General features: G+C 49.3%; 1 protein-coding gene across 1 annotated transcript in view; it reads left to right on the top strand.

Annotated features, from left to right (window-relative positions):
- dachc (dachshund c) overlaps window positions 1-10,227 on the top strand; it is a 100,133-nt gene extending 89,906 nt beyond the window's left edge. Inside the window, exon 11 of the mRNA XM_065022607.1 lies at window positions 9,598-10,227. Within this exon, the coding sequence (XP_064878679.1) occupies window positions 9,598-9,635 (38 nt within the window). The 3' untranslated portion in view covers window positions 9,636-10,227. The remainder of the gene's footprint in view (window positions 1-9,597) is intronic.
- The last annotated feature ends 11,068 nt before the right edge of the window (window positions 10,228-21,295 follow it).

Below are 21,295 nucleotides of genomic sequence, written 5' to 3'. Positions count from 1 at the left end.
ATCTACCCCCTCTCTCTCTCCTGCTCCAGTCCCCCACAGACCCCATCTACCCCCCTCTCTCTGCTGCAGAGTCCCCCACAGACCCCATCTACCCCCTCTCTCTCTGCTGCAGAGTTCCCCACAGACCCCATCTACCCCCTCTCTCTCTCTCTCCTGCTGCAGAGTCCCCCACAGACCCCATCTACCCCCTCTCTCTCTTCTGCTGCAGAGTCCCTCCACAGACCCCATCTACCCCCCTCTCTCTGCTGCAGAGTCCCTCCACAGACCCCATCTACCCCTCTCTCTCTCTCTGCTGCAGAGTTCCCCACAGACCCCATCTACCCCCCTCTCTCTGTTGCAGAGTTCCCCACAGACCCCATCTACCCCCTCTCTCTCTCCTGCTGCAGAGTTCCCCACAGACCCCATCTACCCCCTCTCTCTCTCTCTCTGCTGCAGAGTTCCCCACAGACCCCATCTACCCCCTCTCTCTCTCCTGTTGCAGAGTTCCCCACAGACCCCATCTACCCCCTCTCTCTCTCTCCTGCTGCAGAGTTCCCCACAGACCCCATCTACCCCCTCTCTCTCTCTGTTGCAGAGTTCCCCACAGACCCCATCTACCCCCCTCTCTCTCCTGCTGCAGAGTCCCCCACAGACCCCATCTACCCCCTCTCTCTCTGCTGCAGAGTCCCCCACAGACCCCATCTACCCCCTCTCTCTGCTACAGAGTTCCCCACAGACCCCATCTACCCCTCTCTCTCCTGCTGCAGAGTCCCCCACAGACCCCATCTACCCCCTCTCTCTCCTGCTGCAGAGTCCCCCACAGACCCCATCTACCCCCTCTCTCTCCTGCTGCAGAGTCCCCCACAGACCCCATCTACCCCCTCTCTCTTCTGCTGCAGAGTCCCTCCACAGACCCCATCTACCCCCTCTCTCTCCTGCTGCAGAGTCCCTCCACAGACCCCATCTACCCCCTCTCTCTCCTGCTGCAGAGTCCCTCCACAGACCCCATCTACCCCCTCTCTCTCTCTCTCCTGCTCCAGTCCCTATCTACCCCTCTCTCTCTCTCCTGCTGCAGAGTCCCTCCACAGACCCCATCTACCCCCCTCTCTCTCTCTGCTGCTCCAGTCCCCCACAGACCCCATCTACCCCCTCTCTCTCCTGCTGCAGAGTCCCCCAGACCCCATCTACCCCCCTCTCTCTCCTGCTGCAGAGTCCCTCCACAGACCCCATCTACCCCCTCTCTCTCCTGCTGCAGAGTTCCCCACAGACCCCATCTACCCCCTCTCTCTCTCCTGCTGCAGAGTTCCCCACAGACCCCATCTACCCCCTCTCTCTCCTGCTGCAGAGTCCCCCACAGACCCCATCTACCCCCTCTCTCTCCTGCTGCAGAGTCCCCCACAGACCCCATCTACCCCCTCTCTCTTCTGCTGCAGAGTCCCTCCACAGACCCCATCTACCCCCTCTCTCTCTTCTGCTGCAGAGTCCCTCCACAGACCCCATCTACCCCCTCTCTCTCTCTCTGCTGCAGAGTTCCCCACAGACCCCATCTACCCCCTCTCTCTCCTGCTGCAGAGTTCCCCACAGACCCCATCTACCCCCCTCTCTCTCTTCTGCTGCAGAGTCCCCCACAGACCCCATCTACCCCCTCTCTCTCTTCTGCTGCAGAGTCCCTCCACAGACCCCATCTACCCCCTCTCTCTCTCTCTGCTGCAGAGTTCCCCACAGACCCCATCTACCCCCTCTCTCTCCTGCTGCAGAGTCCCCCACAGACCCCATCTACCCCCCTCTCTCTGCTGCAGAGTCCCTCCAGAGACCCCATCTACCCCCCCTCTCTCTCTCTCTGCTGCAGAGTTCCCCACAGACCCCATCTACCCCTCTCTCTCTTCTGCTGCAGAGTCCCCCACAGACCCCATCTACCCCCCTCTCTCTCTGCTGCAGAGTTCCCCACAGACCCCATCTACCCCCTCTCTCTCTCTGCTCCAGTCCCCCCACAGACCCCATCTACCCCCTCTCTCTCCTGCTGCAGTCTCCCCACAGACCCCATCTACCCCCTCTCTCTCTCCTGCTGCAGAGTTCCCCACAGACCCCATCTACCCCCTCTCTCTCTCTGCTGCAGAGTCCCCCACAGACGCTATCTACCCCCTCTCTCTCTCTGCTGCAGAGTTCCCCACAGACCCCATCTACCCCCTCTCTCTCTGCTGCAGAGTCCCCCACAGACCCCATCTACCCCCTCTCTCTCTCTCTGCAGAGTTCCCCACAGACCCCATCTACCCCCTCTCTCTCTCTGCTGCAGAGTTCCCCACAGACCCCATCTACCCCCTCTCTCTCCTGCTACAGAGTCGCTCCACAGACCCCATCTACCCCCTCTCTCTCCTGCTGCAGAGTCCCTCCACAGACCCCATCTACCCCCTCTCTCTCCTGCTGCAGAGTCCCTCCACAGACCCCATCTACCCCCTCTCTCTCTCTCCTGCTCCAGTCCCTATCTACCCCTCTCTCTCTCTCTGCTGCAGAGTCCCTCCACAGACCCCATCTACCCCCTCTCTCTCTCTCTCCTGCTGCAGAGTCCCTCCACAGACCCCATCTACGCCCCCTCTCTCTCTCTCCTGCTCCAGTCCCCCAGACCCCAGACCCCATCTACCCCCCTCTCTCTCTCTGCTGCAGAGTTCCCCACAGACCCCATCTACCCCCTCTCTCTCTTCTGCTGCAGAGTCCCCCACAGACCCCATCTACCCCCTCTCTCTCTCTGCTGCAGAGTTCCCCACAGACCCCATCTACCCCCTCTCTCTCTGCTGCAGAGTCCCCCACAGACCCCATCTACCCCCTCTCTCTTCTGCTGCAGAGTCCCTCCACCCTCCAGACCCCATCTACCCCCTCTCTCTCTTCTGCTGCAGAGTCCCTCCACAGACCCCATCTACCCCCTCTCTCTCTCTGCTGCAGAGTTCCCCACAGACCCCATCTACCCCCTCTCTCTCCTGCTGCAGAGTTCCCCACAGACCCCATCTACCCCCTCTCTCTCTCTCTGCTGCAGAGTCCCCCACAGACCCCATCTACCCCCTCTCTCTCTTCTGCTGCAGAGTCCCTCCACAGACCCCATCTACCCCCTCTCTCTCTCTCTGCTGCAGAGTTCCCCACAGACCCCATCTACCCCCTCTCTCTCTGCTGCAGAGTCCCCCACAGACCCCATCTACCCCCTCTCTCTCTCTGCTGCAGAGTCCCTCCAGAGACCCCATCTACCCCCTCTCTCTCTCTGCTGCAGAGTTCCCCACAGACCCCATCTACCCCCTCTCTCTCTTCTGCTGCAGAGTCCCCCACAGACCCCATCTATCCCCCTCTCTCTCTGCTGCAGAGTTCCCCATCTACCCCCTCTCTCTCTCTGCTCCAGTCCCCCACAGACCCCATCTACCCCCTCTCTCTCCTGCTGCAGAGTCTCCCCACAGACCCCATCTACCCCCTCTCTCTCTCCTGCTGCAGAGTCCCCCACAGACCCCATCTACCCCCTCTCTCTCTCTCTGCTGCAGAGTCCCCCACAGACCCCATCTACCCCTCTCTCTCTCTGCTGCAGAGTTCCCCACAGACCCCATCTACCCCCTCTCTCTCTCTGATGCAGAGTCCCCCACAGACCCCATCTACCCCCTCTCTCTCTGCTGCAGAGTCCCCCACAGACCCCATCTACCCCCTCTCTCTCTCTCTGCTGCAGAGTTCCCCACAGACCCCATCTACCCCCTCTCTCTCTGCTGCAGAGTTCCCCACAGACCCCATCTACCCCCTCTCTCTCTCTGCTGCAGAGTCGCTCCACAGACCCCATCTACCCCCTCTCTCTCCTGCTGCAGAGTCCCTCCACAGACCCCATCTACCCCCTCTCTCTCCTGCTGCAGAGTCCCTCCACAGACCCCATCTACCCCCTCTCTCTCTCTCTCCTGCTCCAGTCCCTATCTACCCCTCTCTCTCTCTCTCTGCTGCAGAGTCCCTCCACAGACCCCATCTACCCCCTGCTCTCTCTCTCTCTCTCCTGCTGCAGAGTCCCTCCACAGACCCCATCTACCCCCCTCTCTCTCTCTCCTGCTCCAGTCCCCCACAGACCCCATCTACCCCCTCTCTCTCCTGCTGCAGAGTTCCCCACAGACCCCATCTACCCCCTCTCTCTCTTCTGCTGCAGAGTCCCTCCACAGACCCCATCTACCCCCTCTCTCTCTCTGCTGCAGAGTTCCCCACAGACCCCATCTACCCCTCTCTCTCCTGCTGCAGAGTCCCCCACAGACCCCATCTACCCCCTCTCTCTCTTCTGCTGCAGAGTCCCCCACAGACCCCATCTACCCCCTCTCTCTCTTCTGCTGCAGAGTCCCTCCACAGACCCCATCTACCCCCTCTCTCTGCTGCAGAGTCCCCCACAGACCCCATCTACCCCCTCTCTCTCTCTCTGCTGCAGAGTTCCCCACAGACCCCATCTACCCCCTCTCTCTCTCTGCTGCAGAGTTCCCCACAGACCCCATCTACCCCCTCTCTCTCTCTGCTGCAGAGTTCCCCACAGACCCCATCTACCCCCTCTCTCTCTCTGCTGCAGAGTCCCCCACAGACCCCATCTACCCCCTCCCCCTCTCTCTCTGCTGCAGAGTTCCCCACAGACCCCATCTACCCCCTCTCTCTCTCCTGCTGCAGGTCCCCCACAGACCCCATCTACCCCCTCTCTCTCCTGCTGCAGTCTCCCCACAGACCCCATCTACCCCCTCTCTCTCTGCTGCAGAGTCCCCCACAGACCCCATCTACCCCCTCTCTCTCTGCTGCAGAGTTCCCCACCCCCATCTACCCCCTCTCTCTCTGCTGCAGAGTCCCCCACAGACCCCATCTACCCCCTCTCTCTCTCTCTGCTGCAGAGTCCCCCACAGACCCCATCTACCCCCTCTCTCTGCTGCAGAGTCCCCCACAGACCCCATCTACCCCCTCTCTCTCTCTCTGCTGCAGAGTCCCCCACAGACCCCATCTACCCCCCCATCTACTCTCTCTCTTCTGCTGCAGAGTCCCCCACAGACCCCATCTACCCCCTCTCTCTCTGCTGCAGAGTCCCCACAGACCCCATCTACCCCCTCTCTCTCCTGCTGCAGAGTCCCCCACAGACCCCATCTACCCCCTCTCTCTCTTCTGCTGCAGAGTCCCCCACAGACCCCATCTACCCCCAGACCCCATCTCTCTCTTCTGCTGCAGAGTCCCTCCACAGACCCCATCTACCCCCTCTCTCTCTGCTGCAGAGTCCCTCCACAGACCCCATCTACCCCCTCTCTCTCTCTCTGCTGCAGAGTTCCCCACAGACCCCATCTACCCCCTCTCTCTCTCTGCTGCAGAGTTCCCTAGACCCCATCTACCCCTCTCTCTCTCTGCTGCAGAGTTCCCCACAGACCCCATCTACCCCCTCTCTCTCTCTCTGCTGCAGAGTTCCCCACACAGACCCCATCTACCCCCACAGACCTCTCTCTTCTGCTGCAGAGTTCCCCACAGACCCCATCTACCCCCTCTCTCTCTCTCTGCTGCAGAGTTCCCCCCCCACAGACCCCATCTACCCCCTCTCTCTCTCTCTGCTGCAGAGTTCCCCCACAGACCCCATCTACCCCCTCTCTCTCTTCTGCTGCAGAGTCCCCACAGACCCCATCTACCCCCTCTCTCTGCTGCAGATTTCCCACAGACCCCATCTACCCCCTCTCTCTCTGCTGCTCAGTCCCCCACAGACCCCATCTACCCCTCTCTCTCTCTGCTGCAGAGTCCCTCCACAGACCCCATCTACCCTCTCTCTCTCTCCTGCTGCAGAGTCCCTCCACAGACCCCATCTACCCCCTCTCTCTCTCTGCTGCTGCAGAGTTCCCCACAGACCCCATCTACCCCCCCTCTCTCTCTCCTGCTGCAGAGTTCCCCACAGACCCCATCTACCCCCCTCTCTCTCTCTGCTGCAGAGTTCCCCACAGACCCCATCTACCCCCTCTCTCTCTCCTGCTGCAGAGTTCCCCACAGACCCCATCTACCCCCTCTCTCTCCTGCTGCATAGTCCCCACAGACCCCATCTACCCCCTCTCTCTTCTGCTGCAGAGTCCCTCCACAGACCCCATCTACCCCCTCTCTCTCTTCTGCTGCAGAGTCCCTCCACAGACCCCATCTACCCCCTCTCTCTCTCTCTCTGCTGCAGAGTTCCCCACAGACCCCATCTACCCCCTCTCTCTCCTGCTGCAGAGTCCCCCCCTCTCTCTCTCTGCTCTGCTGCACAGACCCCATCTACCCCTCTCTCTCTTCTGCTGCAGAGTCCCCCACAGACCCCATCTACCCCCTCTCTCTCTTCTGCTGCAGAGTCCCTCCACAGACCCCATCTACCCCCTCTCTCTCTGCTGCAGAGTCCCTCCACAGACCCCATCTACCCCCTCTCTCTCTGCTGCAGAGTTCCCCACAGACCCCATCTACCCCCTCTCTCTCTCTCTGCTGCAGAGTTCCCTACAGACCCCATCTACCCCCTCTCTCTCTGCTGCAGAGTTCCCCACAGACCCCATCTACCCCCTCTCTCTCCTGCTGCAGAGTCCCCCACAGACCCCATCTACCCCCTCTCTCTCTTCTGGTGCAGAGTCCCTCACAGACCCCATCTACCCCCTCTCTCTCTTCTGCTGCAGAGTCCCTCCACAGACCCCATCTACCCCCCTCTCTCTGCTACAGAGTTCCCCACAGACCCCATCTACCCCCTCTCTCTCTCTCTCTGCTGCAGAGTCCCCCACAGACCCCATCTACCCCCTCTCTCTCTCTCCTGCTCCAGTCCCCCACAGACCCCATCTACCCCCTCTCTCTCTCCTGCTCCAGTCCACATCTACCCCCTCTCTCTCTCTCCTGCTCCAGTCCCCATCTACCCCCTCTCTCTCCTGCTGCAGAGTTCCCCCACAGACCCCATCTACCCCCTCTCTCTCCTGCTCCAGTCCCCATCTACCCCCTCTCTCTCCTGCTGCAGGGTCCCCCCTCAGACTCCATCTACCCCCTCTCTTTCCTGCTCCAGACCCAGACCCCATCTACCCCTCTCTCTCTCCTGCCCCAGTCCCCATCTACCCCTCTCTCTCTCCTGCTCCAGTCCCCATCTACCCCCTCTCTCTCTCTGCTGCAGTCCCCCCACAGTCCCCATCTACCCCCTCTCTCTCTCCTGCTCCAGTCCCCATCTACCCCCTCTCTCTCTCTCTCTGCCCCAGTCCCCATCTACCCCTCTCTCTCTCTCTCTGCTCCAGTCCCCATCTACCCCCTCTCTCTCTCTCTCTGCTCCAGTCCCAATCTACCCTCTCTCTCTCTCTCTCTGCTCCAGTCCCCATCTACCCCTCTCTCTCTCTCCTCTCCAGTCCCCATCTATCCCCTCTCTCTCTCTCTCTCTCTGCTCCAGTCCCCATCTACCCCCCTCTCTCTCTCTCTCTGCTCCAGTCCCCATCTATCCCCCCCTGACTCTCTCTCTCTCTCTCTCTGCTCCAGTCCCCATCTACCCCTCTCTCTCTCTCTCTCTCTCTGCTCCAGTCCCCATCTACCCCCTCTCTCTCTCTCTGCTCCAGTCCCCATCTACCCCCCTCTCTCTCTCTGCCCCCAGTCCCCATCTACCCCCTCTCTCTCTCTCTCTCACTCTCTGCTCCAGTCCCCATCTACCCCTCTCTCTCTCTGCTCCAGTCCCCATCTACCCCCCTCTCTCTCTCTGCTCCAGTCCCCATCTACCCCCTCTCTCTCTCTCTCTCTCTCTCTCTCTCTGCTGCTCCAGTCCCCATCTACCCCCCTCTCTCTCTGCTCCAGTCCCCATCTACCCCCCCTCTCTCTCTCTCTCTCTCTGCTCCAGTCCCCATCTACCCCCTCTCTCTCTCTCTCTCTCTGCTCCAGTCCCCATCTACCCCCCTCTCTCTGCTCCAGTCCCCATCTACCCCCCTCTCTCTCTCTCTCTGCTCCAGTCCCCATCTACCCCCCTCTCTCTCTCTCTCTCTCTCTCTGCTGCAGAGTTCCCCGACAGGGACTTGCTCCCTCTTTGTTAGCAGATCAAACATCTAAACCGTTAAAAGGGAAATTTAATTTAATGTCAGTGAAGCAAAAAAAAGAGCAAGGCCCCGTAATTAATGGCTGTCTTAATTGTCCTCCTGATGTATTTGCATAGACATCATTTGCATAACTTACATGCAGTAATAAATCTTTCCAAAGAGCGTTTTTAACAGACAACAGACGAGAGGCCCTAGAAAACAAAACATACTTGTTGGATTTATATATACAGAACAATACTCTTGTGTATTTTAGTTTGCTATCTTTGGTCATCTTAGTTTACTATCTTTGGTCATCTTAGTTTACTATCTTTGCTTATCATCTTATAGTATACTATCTTTGCTCATCATCTTAGTTTGCTATCTTTGGTCATCTTAGTTTACTATCTTTGCTTATCATCTTATAGTATACTATCTTTGCTCATCATCTTAGTTTACTATCTTTGCTCATCATCTTAGTTTACTATCTTTGCTCATCATCTTAGTTTACTATCTTTGCTCATCATCTTAGTTTACTATCTTTGCTCATCATCTTATAGTATACTATCTTTGCTCATCATCTTAGTTTACTAACTTTGCTCATCATCTTAGTTTACTATCTTTGCTCATCATCTTAGTTTACTATCTTTGCTCATCATCTTAGTTTACTATCTTTGCTCATCATCTTATAGTATACTATCTTTGCTCATCATCTTAGTTTACTATCTTTGCTCATCATCTTAGTTTACTATCTTTGCTCATCATCTTAGTTTACTATCTTTGCTCATCATCTTAGTTTACTATCTTTGCTCATCATCTTATAGTATACTATCTTTGCTCATCATCTTAGTTTACTATCTTTGATCATCTTATAGTATACTATCTTTGCTCATCATCTTAGTTTACTATCTTTGCTCATCATCTTAGTTTACTATCTTTGCTCATCATCTTATAGTATACTATCTTTGCTCATCATCTTAGTTTACTATCTTTGATCATCTTATAGTATACTATCTTTGCTCATCATCTTAGTTTACTATCTTTGCTCATCATCTTAGTTTACTATCTTTGCTCATCATCTTAGTTTACTATCTTTGCTCATCATCTTAGTTTACTATCTTTGCTCATCATCTTAGTTTACTATCTTTGCTCATCATCTTAGTTTACTATCTTTGCTCATCATCTTAGTTTACTGTCTTTGCTCATCATCTTAGTTTACTATCTTTGCTCATCATCTTAGTTGACCATCTTAGTTTACTATCATTGTTGACCATCTTAGTTTACTATCATTGTTGACGATCTTAGTTTACTATCATTGTTGACCATCTTAGTTTACTATCATTGTTGACCATCTTAGTTTACTATCGTTGTTGACCATCTTAGTTTACTATCGTTGTTTACCATCTTTGTTGACCATCTTAGTTTACTATCTTTGTTGATCATCTTAGTTTACTATCGTTGTTGACCATCTTAGTTTACTATCGTTGTTGACCATCTTAGTTTACTATCGTTGTTGACCATCTTAGTTTACTATCGTTGTTGACCATCTTAGTTTACTATCATTGTTGACCATCTTAGTTTACTATCGTTGTTTACCATTTGTTTTTCACCTGTTGTTTCTCAGATGGAAGACTCTTCCTGAAAACCACAGTGATGTATTGAAGACAACATGGAGAGAAGAGAAGATCGATTCGAGCACCATTGAAGAGATTCCAGGGACTTGCAGCAGCAACATCATGGACGTTTCGCTGTCATAAAAGACTGACAATACACAACACAGAACAAATAATCAAAGAATTGTGATAACAGTGTTACTTACCAATGTCTTTCACAGAAACACAATCACAGCAAAGTGGAACTGAAGGAGAGATTTTTCTACTTTATTTAAACCAGCCTGAATGCTCAGAGAAGGACAAATCCACTTCCCATGTTTGACTTGTATTCCTATCTCAAGTTTTATAAGATTTCAATGTTTTAAAGCATAATGTCACGAAGGTCGCTAAATCTAGAGGTTAATTTATTACGTTATTTCTGTACATAAATTGATACAATGTTTCATTACAGTATTTGTTTTTGCTGTTTATTCTAGTGATGAAAAATGACAGTTAGGCCTTTGCCATTGTTGTATATCAGATGAAAGGGAAAGGACTCCTGACCCATGGAATGCTATGTACATAAAGTAAAGACATTGTATTGTGTATTGTAATGCAGTAGATCAGCTAGATGAAAAAAGAATACAAACATTCTCATCTGTCTCCGTCTTATGTCTTCTAATGGTCAATACCCATTAGTCCTTCAATACCCATCAGTCCCTCAATATCCATCAGTCCCTCAATACCCATCAGTCCCTCAATACCCATCAGTCCCTCAATATCCATCAGTCCTTCAATACCCATCAGTCCTTCAATACCCATCAGTCCCTCAATATCCATCAGTCCCTCAATACCCATCAGTCCTTCAATACCCATCAGTCCCTCAATATCCATCAGTCCCTCAATACCCATCAGTCCCTCAATATCCATCAGTCCCTCAATACCAGTCCTCAATCAGTCCTACCATCACCCATCAGTCCCTCAATATCCATCAGTCCCTCAATATCCATCAGTCCTTCAATACCCATCAGTCCTTCAATACCCATCAGTCCCTCAATATCCATCAGTCCCTCAATATCCATCAGTCCCTCAATACCAATCAGTCCCTCAATACCCATCAGTCCCTCAATACCCATCAGTCCCTCAATATCCATCAGTCCCTCAATACCAATCAGTCCCTCAATACCCATCAGTCCCTCAATACCAATCAGTCCCTCAATACCCATCAGTCCCTCAACACCCATCAGTCCTTCAATACATTTGAATGACAACAACCACATGTGTTAGTTTATTGCTCCTGAGAATGATGAGGACAGGTTACCTATCACTGGCAGCATGAATGACAAGTCAAGGACAGGTTACCTATCACTGGCAGCGTGAATGACAAGTCAAGGACAGGTTAACTATCACTGGCAGCATGAATGACAAGTCAAGGACAGGTTACCTATCACTGGTAGCATGAATGACAAGTCAAGGACAGGTTAACTATCACTGGTAGCATGAATGACAAGTCAAGGACAGGTTAACTATCACTGGTAGCATGAATGACAAGTCAAGGACAGGTTAACTATCACTGGCAGCATGAATGACAAGTCAAGGACAGGTTACCTATCACTGGCAGCATGAATGACAAGTCAAGGACAGGTTAACTATCACTGGTAGCATGAATGACAAGTCAAGGACAGGTTACCTATCACTGGCAGCATGAATGACAAGTCAAGGACAGGTTACCTATCACTGGCAGCATGAATGACAAGTCAAGGACAGGTTAACTATCACTGGCAGCGTGAATGACAAGTCAAGGACAGGTTAACTATCACTGGCAGCATGAATGACAAGTCAAGGACAGGTTAACTATCACTGGCAGCATGAATGACAAGTCAAGGACAGGTTAACTATCACTGGCAGCATGAATGACAAGTCAAGGACAGGTTAACTATCACTGGCAGCATGAATGACAAGTCAAGGACAGGTTAACTATCACTGGCAGCATGAATGACAAGTCAAGGACAGGTTAACTATCACTGGCAGCATGAATGACAAGTCGAGGACAGGTTAACTATCACTGGCAGCATGAATGACAAGTCAAGGACAGGTTAACTATCACTGGCAGCATGAATGACAAGTCAAGGACAGGTTAACTATCACTGGCAGCATGAATGACAAGTCAAGGACAGGTTACCTATCACTGGCAGCATGAATGACAAGTCAAGGACAGGTTACCTATCACTGGCAGCGTGAATGACAAGTCAAGGACAGGTTAACTATCACTGGCAGCATGAATGACAAGTCAAGGACAGGTTACCTATCACTGGTAGCATGAATGACAAGTCAAGGACAGGTTACCTATCACTGGCAGCATGAATGACAAGTCAAGGACAGGTTAACTATCACTGGCAGCATGAATGACAAGTCAAGGACAGGTTAACTATCACTGGCAGCATGAATGACAAGTCAAGGACAGGTTAACTATCACTGGCAGCATGAATGACAAGTCGAGGACAGGTTAACTATCACTGGCAGCATGAATGACAAGTCAAGGACAGGTTAACTATCACTGGCAGCATGAATGACAAGTCAAGGACAGGTTAACTATCACTGGCAGCATGAATGACAAGTCAAGGACAGGTTAACTATCACTGGCAGCGTGAATGACAAGTCAAGGACAGGTTAACTATCACTGGCAGCGTGAATGACAAGTCAAGGACAGGTTAACTATCACTGGCAGCATGACAAGTCAAGGACAGGTTAACTATCACTGGCAGCATGAATGACAAGTCAAGGACAGGTTAACTATCACTGGCAGCATGAATGACAAGTCAAGGACAGGTTAACTATCACTGGCAGCATGAATGACAAGTCAAGGACAGGTTACCTATCACTGGCAGCATGAATGACAAGTCAAGGACAGGTTAACTATCACTGGCAGCATGAATGACAAGTCAAGGACAGGTTAACTATCACTGGCAGCATGAATGACAAGTCAAGGACAGGTTAACTATCACTGGCAGCATGAATGACAAGTCAAGGACAGGTTAACTATCACTGGCAGCATGAATGACAAGTCAAGGACAGGTTACCTATCACTGGTAGCATGAATGACAAGTCAAGGACAGGTTACCTATCACTGGCAGCATGAATGACAAGTCAAGGACAGGTTACCTATCACTGGTAGCATGAATGACAAGTCAAGGACAGGTTACCTATCACTGGCAGCATGAATGACAAGTCAAGGACAGGTTACCTATCACTGGCAGCATGAATGACAAGTCAAGGGTGTTGGTGTGGAGATCAGGCCATTGATTTGTGCCCAGTTTCTAAAAACTAGCACATAGACGATATCAACAGAATGAGAGAGAAAGAAAAAGAAAGAGAGAGAACAAGAGAGAGCGATGTCACTGCTAAGCAAGTAGTGAAACATGGTGACACAGCATTATCACACCCTGGTAGTGAAACATGTTGACACAGCATTATCACACCCCAGTAGTGAAACATGGTGACACAGCATTATCACACCCCAGTAGTGAAACATGGTGACACAGCATTATCACACCCTGGTAGTGAAACATGATGACACAGCATTATCACACCCCAGTAGTGAAACATGTTGACACAGCATTATCACACCCTAGTAGTGAAACATGGTGACACAGCATTATCACACCCTGGTAGTGAAACATGATGACACAGCATTATCACACCCTGGTAGTGAAACATGTTGACACAGCATTATCACACAGTTATCACACCCTAGAAACATGGTGACACAGCATTATCACACCCTAGTAGTGACATGGTGACACCTTATCACACCCTAGTAGTGAATGACAGAAACATGGTGACAAGTCAGAAACATTATCACACCCCTGATCATTTCCTTCTGGCAGGTTTCCTTTCTGGAGTAAAAACACTGGCCAATGTAACAGACCAGGTCATATGAAGGAATTACATTATTCAAACGTCTATTGTGGGGGGAAAAATGATCTAAGCTATAACATTTTACACATTCAGAATGAGGTTAAAGTGTCAATCAAGCCAGAAGAAAGAGAATGTTGAATAGGAGAAAGAGAATGTTGAATAGGAGAAAGAGAATGTTGAATAGGAGAAAGAGAATGTTGAATAGGAGAAAGAGAATGTTGAATAGGAGAAAGAGAATGAGAGGAGTGTTATTATGTTGGACTTGGGCTCAGTGAAATCCAACCCTTTCATAAAGGTTTTCTATTGAAATATATCATTGTACTGCAGCCCATCCTATTCACTCAATGACACAGACGTCTTGGTAATAAACTGTCCACTTTCATACTGCCGTTTCTCAATTCAAGTTTCTCAGCACAAAGCTCAGAATATATCTATTAAATCTACTTCATCCACACAGACAGCTCTCATTAAATTAAATTAGTTTAAATTCAATATATCTTTATTGTCCCCGAAGGAGCATGGAAACAGCAAAACAACCCCAGGAACAAACACAAGTATCAGACTTCAGTCAGACTTCCTGCTCCTGTTCAGCCAATCACCAATCAGCACCAGCACTTTATAGTTGTTTACCCTGTAGCTACCATCATTACCTCTTTAACAAGGCCCAGGTGCAGGGGCCAGCAGTGTGTTGTGTGTGTTTAAGGGAAAGGGGCTGACGTCTCTGTCCAGGCAGGCCCTCCTAACAGCTGGATCCACACGCACACACACAGACACACAGACACACACACACACCCTGCCTGCCTGCCTGCCTGGTCACATTGTGCTGTAGAAGTGTAATGGAGGGAGAGAGAGAGACCGATGGGGGATAGAGGGAGGGTGAGACAGGAATGAGATAGAGGGAGGGTGAGACAGGAATGAGAGAGAGGGAGGGTGAGACAGGAATGAGAGAGGGAGGGTGAGACAGGAATGAGAGAGAGGGAGAGACAGGAATGAGAGAGAGGGAGGATGAGACAGGAATGAGAGAGAGGGAGGGTGAGACAGGAATGAGAGAGAGGGAGGGTGAGACAGGAATGAGAGATAGGGAGGGTGAGACAGGAATGAGAGAGAGGGAGAGACAGGAATGAGAGAGAGGGAGGATGAGACAGGAATGAGAGAGAGGGAGGGTGAGACAGGAATGAGAGAGAGGGAGGGTGAGACAGGAATGAGAGATAGGGAGGGTGAGACAGGAATGAGAGAGAGGGAGGGAGGGAGAGAGGGAGGGAGAGACAGGAATGAGAGAGAGGGAGGGTGAGACAGGAATGAGAGAGAGGGAGGGTGAGACAGGAATGAGAAAGAGGGAGGGTGAGACAGGAATGAGAGAGAGGGAGGGAGGGAGAGAGGGAGGGTGAGACAGGAATGAGAGAGAGGGAGGGTGAGACAGAAATGAGAGAGAGGGAGGGTGAGACAGGAATGAGAGTGAGGGAGGGAGAGACAGGAATGAGAGTGAGGGAGGGAGAGACAGGAATGAGAGAGAGGGAGGGAGAGACAGGAATGAGAGAGAGGGAGGGAGAGACAGGAATGAGAGAGAGGGAGGGAGAGACAGGAATGAGAGTGAGGGAGGGAGAGACAGGAATGAGAGAGAGGGAGGGAGAGACAGGAATGAGAGAGAGGGAGGGTGAGACAGCAATGAGAGTGAGGGAGGGTGAGACAGGAATGAGAGAGAGGGAGAGACAGGAATGAGAGAGAGGGAGGGTGAGACAGGAATGAGAGAGAGGGAGGGAGGGAGAGACATTAGCCACATTTATAGCTGGTCCTAACATTGTCCTGATCCTGTCCTCATTCTGATTCTGCCCACCTTTTTAGATGTCAGGAAAGAGGAGAAAGGAGAGGAGTCAGACAGGGTAGAAAGAGGAGACAGACAGACAGGGTAGAAAGAGGAGACAGACAGACAGAGTAGAGAGAGGAGACAGACAGACAGGGTAGAGAGAGGAGACAGACAGGGTAGAGAGAGGAGACAGACAGACAGGGTAGAGAGAGGAGACAGACAGGCTAGAGAGGAGACAGACAGAGTAGAGAGAGGAGACAGACAGGGTAGAGAGAGGAGACAGACAGACAGGGTAGAAAGAGGAGACAGACAGACAGGGTAGAGAGAGGAGACAGACAGAAAGGGTAGAGAGAGGAGACAGACAGACAGGGTAGAGAGAGGAGACAGACAGGGTAGAGAGAGGAGACAGACAGGCTAGAGAGGAGACAGACAGGGTAGAGAGAGGAGACAGACAGAGTAGAGAGAGGAGACAGACAGGGTAGAGAGAGGAGACAGACAGACAGGGTAGAGAGAGGAGACAGACAGACAGGGTAGAGAGAGGAGATAGACAGACAGGGTAGAGAGAGGAGACAGACAGGGTAGAGAGAGGAGACAGACAGTGTAGAGAGAGGAGACAGACAGGGTAGAGAGAGGAGACAGACAGAAAGGGTAGAGAGAGGAGACAGACAGGGTAGAGAGAGGAGACAGACAGACAGGGTAGAGAGAGGAGACAGACAGGGTAGAGAGAGGAGACAGACAGACAGGGTAGAGAGAGGAGACAGACAGAGTAGAGAGAGGAGACAGACAGACAGGGTAGAGAGAGGAGACAGACAGACAGGGTAGAGAGAGGAGACAGACAGGGTAGAGAGAGGAGAGGCAGAGCGACCGTCAGACCAACAGCCATCTGCTCATCTCCTGTTAATGAACAAAGCAAACAGCAGGAGTCAAGGCCAGCTCAGCTCCGCTCCAAATCCGGGTTCTTTTTATTGACAGAAACACACACAATTTAATTGTATTAGGCTTGATTAAAAACAGGGGCAAGGACACCTTTCAGACCTTATAGCTCTCCTAGTCAACTAATGGTAATGGAGTCACTCGTTGTTGATCTGACTACAGGCCCAGGGTTGAAGTAACTGCTGTCAGACCTTACTGCTCTCCTCTTCAGTCAACTAACGGTAATGGAGTTGCTAGGCTGTGTTCCTGAGGAAGAGTCACTCGTTGTTGATCTGACTACAGGCCCAGGACTGAAGTAACTGCTGTCAGACCTTACTGCTCTCCTCTTCAGTCAACTAACGGTAATGGAGTTGCTAGGCTGTGTTCCTGAGGAAGAGTCACTCGTTGTTGATCTGACTACAGGCCCAGGACTGAAGTAACTGCTGTCAGACCTTACTGCTCTCCTCTTCAGTCAACTAACGGTAATGGAGTTGCTAGGCTGTGTTCCTGAGGAAGAGTCACTCGTTGTTGATCTGACTACAGGCCCAGGACTGAAGTAACTGCTGTCAGACCTTACTGCTCTCCTCTTCAGTCAACTAACGGTAATGGAGTTGCTAGGCTGTGTTCCTGAGGAAGAGTCACTCGTTGTTGATCTGACTACAGGCCCAGGACTGAAGTAACTGCTGTCAGACCTTACTGCTCTCCTCTTCAGTCAACTAACGGTAATGGAGTTGCTAGGCTGTGTTCCTGAGGAAGAGTCACTCGTTGTTGATCTGACTACAGGCCCAGGACTGAAGTAACTGCTGTCAGACCTTACTGCTCTCCTCTTCAGTCAACTAACGGTAATGGAGTTGCTAGGCTGTGTTCCTGAGGAAGAGTCACTCGTTGTTGATCTGACTACAGGCCCAGGATTGAAGTAACTGCTGTAACGTTCACTGAGCCTATGGAAAAAGGCTTCTAGGAAGTACACTGTATACTGAATAACCTATGCTAAGGTCACAATGTTTAAAGGGGAAATCAGCAGTTGCTACATCCATTTTTGGACTTAATTTGTATAAATGAATGATATGTACCCATTGATTCTTGAAGAATATAAAGTATAAATGCCTCATGAACTCAGTTCAACTGTCGTACCCCATCAGAACCCAAAAGATAAGCTTGTTTTACTACAGTGTTTATAAACAAAGTACATGTAAACAAACACGATATGAAACATGGTTAAAATGAACATGTTGATATCATGGATGGTCAGTCCTTGCATCAATAGCTCTAACTATAAACTGTAAACTGTGAAATTTCTCCAGCCCCATCCCTCAGCTTTTTACCGAAACAGGGGTGGGGGGCGAAACAGGGGGGCGCTTTGTTATCGTTTCTACTGCTGATTGCCGCTTTCAGTGCTACAAGCAGACGATTGAGCTATTTGGAAATGTGATGATAACAAAGACAGGTCTGATTTCCATCATTAACTGTAGGCCTACAATATATTTGTAATGTAATCATCATTGATTGTAATATGGTTAGTCTCAGCAGCCACAGCTGGCTGTATCCTAACATCCCCATTGGTCATCAACTATTATTGTAGCCTACAACATGATGATGATAAACTCTCATATTTACAGCCTCAAGATGATGATGATGCTGTTCATCTCGCGCCGTATTCGATACGGTGGGTCCCGTGCGCAGCACATATCAAATACCAAACAGATGGCTGGTAGACAAACAAGCTAATTTATCTCCGAGCCAGCGGCGGGGAACAAATGGAAGTCTTTTCTCACCTACCGAAGCTAAATGTTGATTCTTCTTCTCTTCTTCATTCCTCCACATTTAGCAGCTGGCTGCCTGCGCGTTTCACATCAACTCAAATGAAAGACAATCTTGTTTTCATTCATTTCCAACACAGTGAGTCTCTTGTTATGGAGATTAAAACGAGTCTGTGATGCCCATCATTTGTCTTGATGATAGACTGGGGGCCCCAACCCAGAGATGCCAATACACTACATACGGTTTGCCTGGGTAGATATATCTATTAAATGCCTGACTGTATTTGATAGACCACATGTGTCTTACTGCTCCCACAACACAGGAAACACATGTTCAGCCACTGTGCAGGGCACCTTGGAAGGGCCCTGCTGAAGGGAACAACTAGCCTTGTTAACAGTTCATCAGTGCACCCTTAAAAAGCAAAATAGATGCACTACTGTTCCACTGGATGTCATAAGGTGAATGCACCAATTTGTAAGTCGCTCTGGATAAGAGCGTCTGCTAAATGACTTAAATGTAAATGTAAAAAGCAACACCCACCCAAGATTAAGGCAGTAGGGGGTTTACTGCCCCTTCCCAACACATCCCCTAGTCTGTCACTGCTCTTACTCAACAACAAAAATGTCCTCATCACAACTTTTGGAGATATTTCAACAAAACCGATTTTGTGATAAATTGATTAAATTATTTGAAATGTTGAAAAAGTTGTAGATATATACGAATATAGTTAGATCTATAATTGTTGTTTAAATATACAAGTAGGAGAGCCTTAAAATAAATAATCAAGAGAGAAACATGTAGATTATTTTTTAGTAAAGTAGTAATATGTTGGCTGAGTGCAGCTTGCCCCCCCCCAAGGGGTAGTTATCCCTTTCTGGTTATGAATGTGTTTCTTACTGTCATTTAGAAAATGACTAGCCCACTTAGCGCTAGTTTATACCAACTTGCTTGCTAGCAACTTCACTAGCAGTAAATGCTAGCCAGCTAGCTAGTTAGCATAAACTGCTAGGCGTGCTAGCTAGTTAGCATAAGCTGCTAGGCGTGCTAGCTAGCCACCTCCTTACGACCAGATCGTCTGAGGTAAAATACATTAAAAAGATAATGTAGCTTAATTGCAGTTGTAAATGTTTCCACCAGTGACTGATAGCTTTACAGTTAATGTTACGTTATAGCCTTTTAGCTGTTTTACACAGCATTTTATGTCATATAACTAGATAGCTAGCCAAGTGTTTGAGAGTTTTTAAATTGGCATCTCTCCCCCTGTTTTCAGTCACAGGTGGGGACTGGATTAGGTCTGAGCAGTGTAGGAGTGGAACTCATGAGTTGTGCTCATAGTCCAATTTGACTGGGAATCGCTTTATTTGTGACCTACACTACCAGTCAACAGTTTGGACACGCCGACTCATTCAAGGGTTTTCTTTATTTAGACTATTTCCTACATTGTAGAATGACAGTGAAGACATCAAAACTATGAAATAACACATATGGAATCATGTAGTAAACAAAAAAGTGTTAAACAAATCAAAATATATTTTATATTTGAGATTCTTCAAAGTAGCCACCCTTTGCCTTATTATTCTACAATGCAGAAAATAGTACAAATAAAGAAAAAACCCTTGAATGAGTCGGAGTGTCTACACTTTTGACTGGTACTGTATGTACAAATGCAATAGCAGAACATAAGAAAACTGCCACATCAATGTTACACTGAATTAATTAGTTAAGTTATTAAATGTTATACCCTATTGTCATTTTATATTATTAGTTATATTAATTCCAATTAAGATTTTTTTTGTATGAATTAAAAACAACTATTGAAAACATTTTGATCCTGAATGAAATTTAAAAGACTGCTGGGATTTAAAAACGTGCATTATTCAAATCATATTTAGTGCAATTGTACATCATGGATTGTATTGAAAAGGAACAAAGAGCAAAGAAAATGAATGTGCAGGTGAGTTAAAAAGAGGGACTTTACATCAAATCTCTTCATAGTGCGGATATTAATGGTGACACCATTCCCCCCCACATATTTTATTAAAATAATTCAAATAAAAACAACTAGACTTAGATTTTCAGTATTACTTACTAAAGAATGTCTAAGTTAAACTGATTAAATGGATTTTAACACACTTGTGTGAAACCCTATGGCACAATCTGCTACCGGGGTAACTGGCACAATCTGCTACCGGGGTAACTGGCACAATCTGCTACCGGGGCAACTGGCACAATCTGCTACCGGGGTAACTGGCACAATCTGCTACCGGGGTAACTGGCACAATCTGCTACCGGGGTAACTGGCACAATCTGCTACCGGGGTAACTGGCACAATCTGCTACCGGGGCAACTGGCACAATCTGCTACCGGGGTAACTGGCACAATCTGCTACCGGGGCAACTGGCACAATCTGCTACCGGGGTAACTGGCACAATCTGCTACCGGGGTAACTGGCACAATCTGCTACCGGGGTAACTGGCACAATCTGCAACCGGGGTAACTGGCACAATCTGCTACCGGGGCAACTGGCACAATCTGCTACCGGGCAACTGGCACAATCTGCTACCGGGGTAACTGGCACCGCAGGCACTTTAAAACACCCCTTTCCTAAAAACATTTCATAAAATAACTAAACTAAAAAAGTGAATAGCCATTTATTTCCCTTTATAGTTTATTCGCCAAAGCATGACCTTCATCCACATACAATTTTTTCTCCAAATGTAGCTTTTTTTGTGTCAGCAATTAGACATTGTTCTTAGGGGGGGGCTAGTTACCCACTAGTTCCATACCTTCTTCGTTCTTATTGCTTGTGCAGAGACATTTTCCTGAGATCTCCAATTGAAAGATATTTAACTAGGCAAGTCAAGAGCAAATTCTTATTTACAATGACGGCCTACCCCGGCCAAACCCTAATGACACTGGGCCAATTGTGGATGCTGCCCTATGGGTCTCCCAATCACAGCCAGTTGTGATACAGCCTGGAATCGAACCAGGGTCTGTAGTGACACCTCTTGCACTGAGATGCAGTGCCTTAGACCACTGCACCACTCAGGAGTCCAGGTGTCCTTTTCAGAGAATTCCTCAACAGAAGAACATTGCAGACAGAGGACTTGGAGGATATAGTATCTACACTTATTTATGACTCTTTAATTTAACTAGGTAAACTTTTCTACTGGTAAACTGTACCTCCTCATGCCTTTTGCACACAATGTATATAGACTCCCCTTTTTTCTACTGTGTTATTGACTTGTTAATTGTTTACTCCATGTGTAACTCTGTGTTGTCTGTTCACACTGCTATGCTTTATCTTGGCCAGGTCGCAGTTGCAAATGAGAACT

This window comes from Oncorhynchus nerka, linkage group LG2, assembly GCF_034236695.1.
Source record: "Oncorhynchus nerka isolate Pitt River linkage group LG2, Oner_Uvic_2.0, whole genome shotgun sequence".
NCBI lineage: Eukaryota > Metazoa > Chordata > Actinopteri > Salmoniformes > Salmonidae > Oncorhynchus > Oncorhynchus nerka.
The sequence above is the reverse complement of the archived record's forward strand: the minus strand, read 5'-3'. Positions and strand labels throughout refer to the sequence as shown.